The 14,569-nt window shown below is 49.7% G+C and overlaps 1 protein-coding gene across 1 annotated transcript; it reads right to left on the bottom strand.

Moving 5' to 3' along the window:
* Window positions 1-6,532: 6,532 nt before the first annotated feature.
* SRM (spermidine synthase) lies at window positions 6,533-13,837 on the bottom strand. Its single transcript, XM_063317322.1, has 8 exons — window positions 13,650-13,837; window positions 12,801-12,921; window positions 12,085-12,177; window positions 10,157-10,310; window positions 9,805-9,888; window positions 9,158-9,303; window positions 8,719-8,841; window positions 6,533-8,295 (listed from the first exon to the last, which is right to left on the bottom strand). The coding sequence occupies exons 1-8, from the start codon at window positions 13,814-13,816 to the stop codon at window positions 8,278-8,280; spliced, it is 906 nt and encodes a 301-aa protein (XP_063173392.1). The 5' UTR covers window positions 13,817-13,837; the 3' UTR covers window positions 6,533-8,277.
* Between the last annotated feature and the right edge of the window lie 732 nt (window positions 13,838-14,569).

The raw sequence follows: 14,569 nt of genomic DNA, 5'->3' as shown, positions 1-14,569 counted from the left end.
ACTAAATCTTCCCCTTCTTCTGTTGTTAGCGTTCTTACATGGTCCTTATTATCCAGCTTTTTGCAAAATATTCAATATACTTTAAGTTACTAAATCTTCTTTTAAATTTATAATCCCAGAAGGAATGAAAAAACACCGAGAGAAGTACTTGCTTGCTTCGAAATAAAGTCTCTCTTGAGCTGAAGAATAATTATATTCGAAACGTGGTTAAGAAATGAGGATTGGTAGGTCCTAGTGCCCATGTAGGCTACACCCCAGCTGCAAAGGAAGATAGGGTCCCTCAACTCCCAGTCACTCACGTCGCAAGCCAACCACAGCAACTTCCGTCTTTGCAGTCAACTCCTGGGGAACAGCCGTCCAGAGATCAGGATGATTCCTAGCTTCCTTTTTTATTCGGAGGAAGTTTGGCATTCAGCGCTGGCTGCCAGGTGTCAATCAAGCTGTGGTGTTGTCTCCACTCCTTGAAGACGACTAGATCACCATAAATCCTCACTAGAAGTCCAGTGACTGTTTGAAGTTATGATGGTGCTGAATGAAGGGGACTTACGATGGGTCCTCATAGTTGCAGCCTTTGCAGCGTCCCTGCAGTCACACGACGGGCACTTGGCAACCAGCTCGCAATTACAGCGTCACAGTGCCCCCAGTCACATGATCACAATTTGCGACCCTCACTGCCGGCTTCTGACAAGCAAAGTCAATGGGGAAGCCGGCAGGAGGTCGCAAATGACAATCACATGACTGTGGGATGCTGCAACTGCACAGGGTTCACCTAACGACGGCAACTGGGACTGCCACAACTGCCGTCATAAGTCAGTGCAGTCATGTGACATCGCATTTTACGACCATGCAGCTTAGTGATGGCCAGTCCCAAATACCATTGTTAAGCAAGGACTACGTGTAATAGCAAAAAGACGGGAGAGTGCAGTCTAAACTTATACACAATGCAACCATTTAATGAGCTCCACACTTCCATGAGATCCCCAGCCCAATGGCAAAACCAAGTTTTGAGGGCCTTCCGGAAGGCCAACAGGGTAGGGTCCAATCTCACCTCACAATTTAGAGGCCATCTAACTCCAAATGACTCTGGACAGCTAATGCTAAGAGCAGGAACAATGAAAAAGGAAAAATAAAAAGAAATTAAGACATGGCATTGATGCTTTAAGACTCAGCAAATTATGCTTTATTGTGTTTTCTTTGTTTAGAAAATCACAGAAAGGGTGGGATCATGTTTTCCTAGTTAAGTTGCCGAGATCATGTGGGATGACAATGCCAACATCGTAGTTGGGATTGTAGTTTGACATCATCAGAAGACTGGGAGAGGCAGCGTTAGATGTCCCACCGTCAAGCTGATCTGAAGATTTTTGGAGTTAATCCATAGCTCATTCCGAGAAGTCAGGGTCATCTGTGCCATTTGAGATTTTGCTGGGAGTTAGTTTTTTGGCAGGCCCAGCATCACTTTCAACTTTTCCCAATATTGTTTAAGCTTTGAATAGGAAAAAGAAAGTGTAACATTTTATAATAGTGGCTTCTAAAATTTCAAAACTTTTCAAATTAACTTTCTTGCCAGGTATCTCTCTTTGAAATGTTTTCACCATTACGTCAAGAAGATCAGTACGTAATCAGGTCATATCTCTTTACGGCAGTGTAAAACAGGTGGAAAGTCTATGTTTTTGCTGTTAGCAAAGCATGAATTCTACTGGTTAAAATTGCAAACCTAACAACAGCAAGGGTTAATTTAGGATCTTTATCAGCCCAAAGAGGGGGCACATAGAATTCTTCCATCTATCCAGGAAATGGGCTAAAAAGAGGTAATAGTAGCTCATTAGAAATATTTCAGTCAAAATTACAAAAAAGCAAAACATGCGCCTGGGATTCAATATGTCCATTTCTACAAAGCAAAGCCTTTCAGCATTTTTCCAGAATTTAGCCTCCAGCCCTGCTGAGCAAACTGTATTGTTTGTAAATTGGTCAGAATATAAGTTGTATTGAGAGATAGCATAATTGTGTTTTAATTCTGTATCAAGAGTCCTTTGACTGAGAACTACCATACCCCGTTCTTATCCTAGGAACATCAACTTCTAAATGTAAAATTCCAATCTTTGTAATTTATCTTGTATTTGTTGTTTCAGGAAGGAGCATTCTGAAATATTTGTCTGTCCGAATAAGATGTATCTGACCCTGGGTTGAAAATGAGCCTTTAGCCAATACTTAAACACACATAATCATGCCCCCATTTCCATTTCTATGAGCCCTGCATGCAGATACATGGCCATATTACTAAAGTCTTCCAGATGTGCTAGCCTACAATTCTGGGGGGAAGGATAAGAGTTGTAAAAAAATGCCAACTCTGATTTAGCCCCTCCAACGTGACTGAATACAGACCTAGACTTTTGGCAGCCAAGCACAGGGTTGGCTTTATTACGAAGCAGAAAGAGGCACTTGCCTCAGAGAGAAGATGCTGGGAGGGAGCAGCAAGATATTAGAGGGAAAAGCAGTGTGTTATAGAACTGCTCTGTGCCCCTAAGCTATTTTATTAAGGGCCACAAAGCATGGAATCTATTGCTGAGGTTGAAGAATGATCTAGCTCCCAGTTCTTTCAACTTGTAGGGGTGGAAAGGCAGGGTGATAGCCTTTGGTTCTTTGCCTCCAGGAGATAGCAAAATCTTTCCAGGCACACAAACTTGAGCCCTCTAGCCTAACAGGCAAAATCACCAGCTTTATTTGTTCAAAATAAAACAAAAATGAAGAACTTTTTTTTTTCCTGGAAGGAAAGAACTAACATTTGTTGATGTCCCTGGCCAACTTGACACAATTTCCTTGTATTCCTAGGCATGAGTTGGCCACTGCTAATTATTCCATTGAGGAAGTTGAAAGGTGCAGCCTGGAAGGTAAGTACTTTTGTGAAAAAAGTTCTCTCCCTGCTAGGATTTTCAGATCTGAGCCTACTTGCTCTTTCTGCTAAAGTAAAACTGAAGTGCATGAAATTGAATTAGCCCCGTGAAGTATTCTCTATCATCAATTTTCTTCCAAATTCTGGTTTTATTGCTCCACCATGTATCTGAGTGCATATTGCTTAATGCCAGTTCATGAGATTACAAGTACATTTTTTTCCAGATTTCTTTCGGTGGGGTGTTTTACCAATATGTTACCAAGGCGGTGCAGAGAAAAATAATTAGGGTACACACCAAAGGACTCTAAAGTCAACCTATGCACGCAATAATCTTGCAACAGGGATTTGAAGAGAGTTCTTTCAGAATGGGATGGGAGTTCAAAGAACTGTACACTGTTCTGCCTTGTGACTAACTCACATTTTAAATATTGGCTTGGAGCAGAGAGAGAAATAGGCCCATCAACCCAAGACAGGGTCTTTAATTTGCTGTCATTCCATCTACCTACCTTTTTTCTGATGCTGAAGGGCTCTTCCTCTCCTTTGTCCTGGGGTGTATTTGAGAACTTGGTGTCCTGGTTCTTACTGTTCTCAGCCTCCTGGGCTTCAGCTTCCCCAGTTCCCACAATCAGAACCAGGAACAACACTGCTGACAGGAGAGGCAATAACTTCATGATAGGCGGAAGGGCTGGGGTCTCCTTGCGCGAGTGGAAAGAACGGGCTCAAGGAGAACTTGCCTGAGGGGATGGGGGCTGCTTTCCTTAAGTAGCCCTTGCTCAGCTCTGTTGAGTGACCCCACCTGTTTCTGGACTAGAACCAAGTGCAGTTTAGGACTACAAATGGGGTACATGCTGAGCTTGTTTCAGGGACCATTGGATGGACTGCATTCCATCAGTTGGTCCATAATGGTTCCACTGTGCAACCTTGTTGAACTAGGAACAGATAGTTGGGGAAGTGTAGAAAAAATAATTGCAAAAGGAAAATCTCGATATGACTTCCACAGTAGGGACAACGGTGGATGTCTAGTTGAACCCCACCCCTCCTCCCCAGGAACCTGGCTCTCCGCTCAGATTCACTTCCCGCCTAGCAGAAGAATTTTGTCTGAGGAATTTACCAAACTTTGGGCCTGGCAAGCTGCTCTTTTTCTCCCGCCCTGCATTTATTCTTAAAGCAGAGAAGGTATGGCGACAATGCCGTCATAGCTGTCTTCCAGTCCGCCTTCCAGAACTCTGGAAGAGGAAAACCCATCCTTGTAGCCGTCTGAACTCATTTCGGCCATTAATCGGGCTGAAGGTCTCTCCGGTGAGACGTGCACTAGGACCGTCTGTCCAAGCGTGTAGGCACAAGAAGCATTGGCGAGCTGGATTCAGAGGCATCACGGGCAGTTGAGAAGTGACCCACGCCTGTTGTTTCTCCAGGCGCCTTCACCTCAGTCATGGCCCATGCTGCCTCTGCGGCAGCCCTTGCTGGCCCTTTGCCCATGGATGGGACAGGAGGAAGAACAGGGAGGGCAAAGACTTCTGCCTGGCAGCTGGCAAGGACCCAGCCCAAGACCTTCCCCTGCTTAGTGGTGCCCGAGAAGAGAAGAGAAAACTGGGGGAAGCAGTCAGATCAAAAGAGGAGGCGGGCTCAGAGGGGTGGCTGGTGTTTTTGGTAATCTCATGGGCCAGGCGGTGGGGGACTTGGCTTTTGACCGAGGCCCTGGAGTAGGACCGCACAGATAGAAAGCATGGAATGACAACCGGAGCGTGCTGCGGGGCATCCCAGGGGGATGATTAAGGCACGGGGTTTCTGCCAGGAACAGGCAGCTCCCACGATGGCAGCTATCTATCTTTGGGTGGATCTATGTTCTTCTCTGGTCAGTAAATCACCCAGAATGGAAATGCCTGCAAACATGATCTCTATTATTTCTTAATGCTCTTCCACTTTTATAGCTGCACTGTAGGCACCAAATGTTCCTGATAGCAAATGGGCAAGGGTCTAGCACCTTCTTTGCCTTGCGCTGATGGGTGCCCCCAGGAGCCTTCACCACAAGCCATAGAGCCAGCTCTGCCAAAAGGAAGGGGAAGAGTCCGCGGCCCAAAACAGTCCGGCCGATTTGGGTTATGATGCATCCCGAGCGTCCAGTGCTGCTGCTGCCACCAGAGGCAGCAAACAACACAGTTCGGCCCTGACCTGCTGGGGGCCGAACAAAACCAGCTCAGCCCTACTGACCCGCAGCAGCGATGAAAAATAGAATTGAATAGAATAGGTTTGGGGACAATCGCCAGTACCAAGAGGACTGAAGTGAAATCGTTTCCAAATCGAGGCCTGGAGGTCAAAGAAAGACCCCTCGTGCTTCTTGCGAGACTTAGGGATTCATAGGGATATTGATCCAGCAACGTGCTATCTTTTCTGCACGCTCATCTAGTGCACTGCTTAAATAGGTCCAGTCCATGAAGCGACTGCCCTGCCAGCGGCTGATGGATTAGAGGGGCCATGCTTCCCTTTGCCATTACCCAGGAGAGGGATGACTCCGGAACACTCAGCGGTAGCCACCACGGAAGGCTTGGCGTGCCCCAGACAGGCTGTGCCCGAGTCACACCCAACGTATTTCGCAGGAGCTGGAAATGTGAGTGATCTTTGAAAAGCTGGACGGGGAACAGCATTGGTGGCCTTTTCCTTCCTCAGCCGTTGGGAGCCACACCGATAGGATGCTCTGGATCCCTGCAGCGATCTTCCGTATCTTTTCCCCAGCCTCCCAGGCTGAAAATAATCCCAGCAGCCAACCCAAAGCCTCACGCTGAGATTTTGCCCTGCTACCACTACTCCTGACCAAACCAAAGGCTGTTTTTGCCCAGTGTTTAACCCAACTACTGAATTAACCCGTTTTCTTGCTTTGCACAATAGCCACATAAAACACCAATCTTAGCATATTACACACACGCAGCTGCCATTTTTTGCTGGTCTGGTGTTATGTGAACAATCGGTTTCTTTTTGGAGGGTGGAAAAAAAGACCTGGCTTGCAGTCATTCATTCTAATTCTGTTCCTAGCATCCCAAGGTAGTTTTTTAGAAGTGACCAGAGGACCAGCAATTTCAATTCCAGTCTGACACAACAGGGAGCAGCGCGGTATGTACTGGCATGCCTAGACTAAGATCTCAACGCTCAGTTGCTTCACAATGGCACCCTCTGGTGGTAAACCAAAAGTTTTTGCCTCTGAAGTAACAATGTGTGTAGCACTGGCAATTGTCCTTGACTGAACTCAGAAAGTCAAATTGATTTGCATTTTCGAAACAAATTTTCAAAGCTCTGAATCGTTGTCTTAATCTTTCTGAAATTATTTGAAGGTAACTGACTCCTTGTATCAAATTAATATGGCAATTCGATTGGAAGGCTGAGTTGCCTTCAAATTGCATTTTCAAATCAAAAGTTTGCATAGCCTTAATAGGGGGGAAATTAAAAATGATGAAATTGGAGTTTTTCCAGCAATACCACACTAAGTACACAAAGAAAGCAAGGTAGTTTTTGTGTATAATTAATATTTCTCCTTTTTCTGAGACTCAGCATTTACTCAATCCCATTTTTTAAAACTGGGAACAATATTCCCCCACCCCACCCCAAAATAATTTCATTAAAACACTGCAGGAAATCAACACACACAAAGAAATAGCAGGTGCCTTTAGAGGGCTAGCAAGGAAAATAAAATAAATCCAGCTCAGCTGTTTTTCTGCTTAAAAAAGAAATTAAAGGTGCCATCTTTACATTTTAAAGGCTTTAGTTTCATTGCATCAGTAGGAAAAAAAATAGTTTAATCTGGGAGCAAAAATGAACCAGTACTGTCTTCAAAATCTTTAGTCTGTGATTTCCATAAACCTTGACCACTTGCCTTGGCCGAAACACACTGGCCATTCTCACCACGCAGAGTTCTATAAATATTTGGCAAATTCCAGTGTAAACACAAAAGACCAAAATAAAAAGGCTGTTTTGAAACCTTCTGGTTCTATTGGCAGAAATATTAGTGGTAATACAAGCTTTTCTTTTTTCTGCCTGCTGTCCTCAACCTCCCCCCGCCCACCCCAGGCCAAAAAAAGTTAAAAAGAAGAGACAAAGAGTTTCAGGCATTTTTTAAAAAAGAAAACAAAATTGTGTACACACACACACACACACACACACACCTCCAGCCTACTGCCTAGGCACGCTGTTTTCCCACAAGGCAGAATTAGTGACATGGGGGCTGGCTGAAATCAGGGGCCTCCAAGAGTCCATCTTTCCTCCCCAGGTGCTCTCCAGATATTATGGACTGCAGCCCCCAGAATTCCCAGCCATTGGTCCTTCATTTTGAACCAGGAGGATTGGAATCTGCCTCGGTATTTGAAGGGGAAATGGGTACGGCTGGATCTAAGGGCACCTGCGTCATCATCAATCTGGGAATTTGGGCACTTGCAGTTCAAGAGGTCCCAAAGAAGAGCCGGCTCAAGGAAAGGTGTATTTCATTTGGCAAACCACCTATAAAATGCTCCAAGGTATCTTGTTAAAAGGTGGACCATTCTCTCATTTGTATAGAATGCTTTTGGGAGAGACAGTAACTCATTTCTAGGCGGCTGCTGCCCCTCCTTAACAAAGACACATGATTACAAAGGCAATTTGGGAGTGATGCGGCAAAGGTCCAGACTTGGTGTTGGTTGGGAGATCTCTGATTATAGTGACCGTTCCAGCAGTACAAATGGAGGGAGCTTAAACGCCTCCTCCCTCTTCTCTCTGATGCAAGCAGGCAAAGCAGCTTTTCTGGCTGGCAGATGCTTGGGCCAACTAAAAAGTCACATCTGAGAGCAGAATCCAAGTCAAGGGCGGGCGGGCGGGCAGGCGGGGCATTCTGGGGTGGAAGGGGGGAAATACCCAAACCAGTGAAACAGAAGGGTCTGCTTCTCCTATGGAAGACGAACACAGGAGCATAGGAAAAAGGATGGAAAATGAGGGCTTGTTTCTGAAAACACTAAACCATTAGGCAAAGGGGTGGCGGTGGGATCTGCCAAACTAGCCCCTCTGCTGAGTTACAGGGTGGGGGATATATTTGTTAGCTATAAATACAGAGCCATGAGCAGGAGTCGGGGGCTGTTAAAAAGGAAAGGCCGAGAGGCGGCCGAGTTAATACTCAGTTCTGCAAAAGCCACCCCAACAGCAGAGCCTGCAACCAAGGCCTGAGCAGTTGTTTTGGATTCTTGCCAGGGGCCAAACTCCAAGTCTTTTTCTTTAAATACAAAATAGGAAGGAACGTTCAGCTGGCAGAGGTGGTGCCTGGACTGCAGACAGGAGTGGCCGAGCCATCGCTGGAGGGTATCTGCTACGGTGATGCCACTTCAAGACCCCCGGAAGTTTGAGGAAAGAAGCCAAGCTGTCCAGTGGCATTTTTACACGGTACTCAGTGCCTGGGGATGGGGGTGGAGAAAAGCGGAAAGGCAGAGCTGTTAAAGGAAACTGATGGTAAAGCATGGGAAAAATTCTGCCCCAAATGAATAAAACATACACACTGGACAGGTAATTGTGTAACAGCTTACTCGACGATTGCTGCTCCTGGGGGCAGTGAAAAGTGCATGGAGCAAAGATTATAAATCAGGTCCATCCTACTTTTTCTAGGCTGGGAGCTGAACTCCAGAAGGAGGGAGGGATGAGGTTGGGGTCTGACAAGAAAACGTGCCTGGAGAGAGATTATGGAAAACGGCTCCAAAGAAAGGGTGTGGCAGTTAAAAGGAAAACCTCACTAGAAACGGCAGGAAATGGGTTCCATCAGTGTCATGCAGGATTCATCATGCTAACACCACAGCCTCGGAGGGAAAAACCAGACTGGTTACCTTTCGTGCAAATTCCGGCAAGACAAAAGCTGCTCGGTGGACGTCTGAGTTGTAATACTTGAGGGACATTTTTTCCACTTGTTCCTGGGAGAGTATTTGGATGGGTTCCCTGAAGTTAGTGTTCTGCAGAAGATTTTGCACACACAAACAGCTGTGTTTATCCGTTCACAGCCCTTGGAATCACTAGGGCAGCTTTCCCCAGCCGGAGGCGCCAGGGCGGGAACTCCCAGACTTGCCCACCAGCAGGGGCTCAGAGTTGCAGACCCTGCCCGAGTGGGCGAGGCCACCCCGGACGTTTCGGAGGAAGACCACGGAGAAGCAGCCAGAAGCTCTGGCTCGAAGGAAAAGCGGCCACTGGAGGTTCCCAAGTATGGGCCACACACGATTGCACCAACTTGGTTAGTGCAAACTTGGGGGAAAAAAAGCTCTCCGCCCTTACTGGATTTTTGCTGCAGAGCATAAAGCCAATCTGGCCGCTGGGATACGTTGGGATGGTACAGTAGGCGTACTCAACCACCGGAAAGAGTGATTTGCAGAACTGACGCATCTCCTTAATGAGGTCAAGGTGCAACCACTGGCATTCACCTGTTCGAGAGAAAATTTGGACAGCAGGATGTGTCCTGACTGCCTGGCCCCCCCGCTCGCTCTCAGGAGGCAGCTCAGAGGCAGAGATGTTGTTTCCCTGCAAGCCTCATCATTTTCCTTGTTTTTTGTCACTTTTTAAAACCACCGGGTGAGTAACCATGTGACCAAAGGAAACCATTTTCTGGGTTTGTACCACGCCTCCAGCTCTAAGCCCACCCAAAGACTTGGGCATGTGCATCGGGCCCGGCCACGAATAAGCTGGCAAAGCAAGGTTAAAAGCCACCAAGTTTAGCGTGTTTTGCAAAGGTGGCTACTCCATTTGAAACTGACTTGGCTTGACCATGCTGAGGTTCAGACTATTTGAGGGTGCTTGAAGAAGGATCTTAAAGCAAGCTTGCATAAAAACACAAAGGGGCCAAAGAGGGGTTTAGCTCTATCAAGGGAGAGCTGGACAGCAGGGGTCTTAAAGGGGGAAGACCTGGCACTCCGGCCAGGAATCACCTTGGCAGCAGAGAATCCCATCTTCCCGCAGAGCAGTTTTCATCAGCTGGTAATAGGATTCCTTAAACAGGCTTTCAGCAGGACCTGACAAGAAAGGGGGTGTTAAAGGAGCATGGTAGGGTCAACGCTTCAGACTAAAACCGGAGAGACGTAGTTCCAAATTCCCACCCCCCACCCCCTGGCTTGCAGCTCGCTGGGCGATCAGGGCAGCTGCTTTTCTCTGGGCCTAACCGCCCCGGCAGGGTCACTTGGAGGATAAAATGGAGGGGGGGGGGAGAATGGCCTTGACAAACAGGCAAGAAGAAGGTGGACCGAGAAGGTTCCAGGTGGGACCCGGTCTCTCCACGCTCACCCATGGGGTCAGAGGAATCGGTGATGATCACATCAAAAGCCTCTTGATTCTGCTTCATGAATTCAAAGCCGTCCCCGACGTGGAGCGTCAGCTTTGGGCTGGAGTAGCCCACGGCCATGCCCGGGAGGTATTTCTTAGAGGCCTGGATCACGTCCTGCAACATTTTATCCATGGGTTTTTCTATGTCCGCTGAGCCACGGGCCATTCCCTCAGCAGCTCAGCCCAAGCTGTCACTCAGGGCAACTGACTGGACAGGCATGGAACTCTTTTGCCAATCACGGTGAAGAGCCAACCCATCCTTTTCCAAGGGAGGGCGGCGGAACAGAGAAAGTCACTGGTTAAGGTGCTGGGCTGGAAACCAGGAGGCTGTGAGTTCTAGTCCCGCCCTAGGCCTGAAAGCCGGCTGGGCGACCTTGGGCCAGTCCCTCCCTCTCAGCCCAACTCGCTGCAAGGTAGACCAGCCTCCTCGTGGTGCACCCCAGGCAACGTGGCTTGTCACAGCTAAATAGTCTACACCTCTGGCTGCTGGACCTCACAGGGATTTCCCAGCAAGAAGAAAAAGCAGCATGAGCACCAAACTGCCATGCCATATGATTATTTTTTTTTTCATTTCAGACCATTCCAGGTCAGGGAGCCCCTTTCTGCTTTCCCAATTCACCCCGGATGGGCCCTTTCTGCTTTGCCTCCTCCCACACACCCGCCCCAGGCTGTGCCATTCGGCCCAATAAAGACTTTGCCTGCGTGATATACAGGCTGCTTTACAGCTGACAGTAAATTCGAAAATAAGCAGTTAGCCTGTGAATCACAACAAACACGAGATCAACAAATTCCAATAGTAACTTTTATAGCAAACGTAACTCAAGGGCTTGCCGAGTTTCTCCCAGGAAGGGCCTTGTTTTTCTGTCTCACTTGAGGTGGTTGGAGGACCCGGAGGGATAAAATCCACCGCCAGAACATTCCTGCCCTGGAGTTTGATTTTCCCTGGTGGCATCTTTGGTGAAGAACAACCTGTTCCAGGCTGCACACCTCACCCTCCAGTTGGGACAAGAATTATTTCCTGCCTTCAGGAAATAATCTTTTATTTTCTCCTCCACCCAACTCTGGAAGGTTCTGCCAGCTGGAATGTTTTTCACCCCAATGAAATCCAACCAGGGCAATGTGCCATTCAAGAGGAAATCAAACGCACTCCTGTTTGGGGGACCAAGAGCAACCAAGCACAAAGGCTCTGGTCCTCCTCCTTGTGCCGGGACTTAGGGCAGGGCCAGAATCAAAATAGGGAAATTTCAAGGAGGTGGATTTCAGTGCTACATTGGAGTAAACTTCCTAAGGACCGTAGATCTTTGGCAACCTCAGGCAGTAGGGTGCTCTTCCTCACAAAGCCTGGATCCAGGACAGTCCTGCAAGCCCAGCACCAAGCAAAGGGACTGGATTAGCACAGCCATCCTCAATCGGGACACGCTCCGGATATAGGGACTGGCTGCCAAGGACTTTAGAGTTCTGTGCTATAAATTTATATATGATCTTGCTGATAGTCGGTATACATAAATGGTGATGTTTGGGAAACTTAAATCAGGAGGAGTCTGGTAGCACCTCTTTGGACTAGCAAAGTTTATTAAAAGGCAAGCTTCCATAGCTCACAAAAGCATACCCCTTTTAATAAAGTTCGTTAGTCTGAAAAGGTGCCACCAGGCTCCTCCTGAGTTCTGGCTCCTACAGATTAACATGGCTCTCCTCTTACGACGTCTATAGTTCTAGATGTCATATGCTGGCCTTGGCGTGAAGTAGAATAAATCTGTATGTGTACACCTCCCTGCTGGTAAAATACTTCCGTACCGTTTTGAGCATCCGTGTCTGAGTTTCACACAAAACACGGTAGACCAGTCCCCAGAATAAATCAAGTTTTGCAAATCAAGTCTTAGAAGACATACCTCGTCAATTTCACACTGAATTACAGACTCAACTGAAGGATGCTTCGCCACTTCTCTTAAGACTCCTCCATCACCGCCACCAATAATTAGAATCTGGGCAAAAAAGGAGACGGTGCTGCCACGCGGCACTGGGCACAAGCTGTGTCCCCAACCTACTGCGAGCTACGTGAACCTCCATGTAGAGGCCACCCAACGCCACAAGACTCTGGGCATCTTACAGCGTTTAAAGCAGGAAAACAATAAAAGCACAGATCACATACGTCTCCAAGCAGACAAACGCCTAGACGTAATTCTACAGGGCTTGGCACCCACACTCCCTCAAGGCCTGGGGGAACAGCCAGATTTGCAACAGCTTTTTAAACATCACCAAGATGGGAGCCTTATGGATCTCTGGGGGGATGTTATTCTACCAGGCGGGCACCGCAACAGAGATTTCTCCCTATGAAGACTAAATGCACGAATCATTGGCCAACATTCAGATGCTTTGTTCAGCCCCGATGGGGCAGCTGTGACCAGGCAGAAACCTCAGCGTGAAATGCTGCTCCACAGCAGAGTCCCAGCTTTGCCAACAGAAGGTCCTGGGCTCAGCGCACACCATCTCCACCATCAGGCTCTAAAGCCTGACACCCGCTAGAGCCGTCACCAGCCCACGTAGCCAACAGCAGGCAAAGCGCGAGAAAGCTGTTCTTGGGGGGGGCTGACCGGAGAAGCCTCACCTTCTGAGGATTTGGGTGGCTGCACAGAGGGAGGTTGGCAATCATTTCCTGGTATGAAAACTCATCTCTCTCGGTGCACTGGATGACTCCGTCAAGGACCAGGACGTTCCCGTAGGTTTTGCTGGAAGGAGAGAGGGTCAAGGACCCAACTGAATTTTAAGGATGAGGATTACAAGTGAGGCCTCGCCTCTCCGCTTAGACTTAATTTCATGTCCCTGTGACAAAGAAACTAACCTGTATCGCCCAATGAAACATTGTCACAAGGTCTGTCTGCTCAGCACCCTGCAGATGGCAAAATCAGGCAATCCTTCTTCCGCAACTTTTTAATTCTTTTTTGCCCATCTGCAAACATTAGGATCACACACACACACCCCAGATTCCACACAATGTCCAGACCACTTTTTAACCTCCTTTAACTTTTTTCCGCAGCTCCTTTCTGCTGACACAACATCAGCACTCGCCCCTTGCTCAGGTGTCCGCGATGTGTATTTCTGGGCGATGCAGCCTGTCAGACCCAGTGGGGGCTCAGCAGTAGAAGCCAACGGGAGTTTATGCCACAAACCACGGCCTGGCTCCTTGGCTAAAGCCGCCACCGGGCCGGTTCTGCACGGAAGGGCCTTCGCCTCGGCGCCTTCGCTCCGTTCGGTCCCCGATTCTGGGACCAAATGCGCGGCTTTGGGGACGCGGAGCCAAGGAAGGGCGGACGGCCGCGGGGAGAAGCCACGGACCGATCGCGCGGGCCACGCTCCGCCCAGACCGGACCTCGGCCGGATCGGCCGCAGCCGCCCTCCAGGCCGGCCGCCTCCCCGCTCTCCCCTCGGCCCGCCGGGGAGGACCAGCCCGCCTCACCTCCGGAAGACGAGGATCTCCTGGAAGGGCGACCGCTGGTGATGCAGCACCTCCTCCACCTGCAGGGAGAGCGCCTGCCCGGGCCACAGGCTGCAGGTCTCGCGGAACCAGCCCTCGCGGGAGACGGCTCCTCCGGCCGCCGCGGCCTCCCCCGTCGCCGCGTCCATGGCGCCCGGCGGGGCCCGGGAGGCGCCTCCCCTCGCTGCGGACCGGGCGGGCGGGCGGGCGACCTCCCTGGCCACTGCGGCGGCCACCTGCCACCTGTGCGCGCGGCAGGCGAACCACGGCTCCCGGGGGGGCGTGGCCGCAGCCTTTCCCGGGGCTGGCGAATGGGAGGCCGCGCCCGCCCGGGAAGCCCGCCTCTCATTGGCCGGCGCGCGGGGGGAGGCGAGAGCAGGCCGAGTGAAGCCAGCAGGGTAGGGTGCGCGCTCCAGGGCTGGCCACGTGGGGTGCGGGGCGTCGCTGCGCGGGGCTCTGCCGGAGCAGCCAAGCGGGGCGGGCGGGAGGCGCGACCCTGATTGGCTGGGAGAAGGGGGACGGGAGCGAGGGGCCGTCCCTCCACGTGGCTCGCTTGCCGCGGGGCTCCCTCCGGAGGAAGCCCATTGGACGCCCGCGGCGTTGTTTCCAGCCGTGCCTGAGCTGGGGCCTCCCTGGGAACTGCCCTCCCGGGCCGAAAAGCGGGACGGAAGGGCGAGACACCGAGAATCAAAGGGCTGGGGTCGCAGCGCGCGTCAGTCTCAGCCGAAAGCGCCCCCCTCCCCAGCCTTTCTCGGGGTCGGTCACCAGCTTGGTTAACCCTGCAGTGTTGCTTAAACTGTCTTTTTACATGTCGCCGGTTAGCTGCCTTGAGTGCCCTTCTTGTGGGATGTTTGCTGGCTTCCCAATCTACAGCTGTGGGATCTCCTGGTGGTATCCCATTC

Source organism: Candoia aspera, chromosome 18, assembly GCF_035149785.1.
Source record: "Candoia aspera isolate rCanAsp1 chromosome 18, rCanAsp1.hap2, whole genome shotgun sequence".
Taxonomy (NCBI): domain Eukaryota; kingdom Metazoa; phylum Chordata; class Lepidosauria; order Squamata; family Boidae; genus Candoia; species Candoia aspera.
Note: the sequence above shows the minus strand (reverse complement) of the source record. Positions and strands in the feature narration are given on the sequence as shown.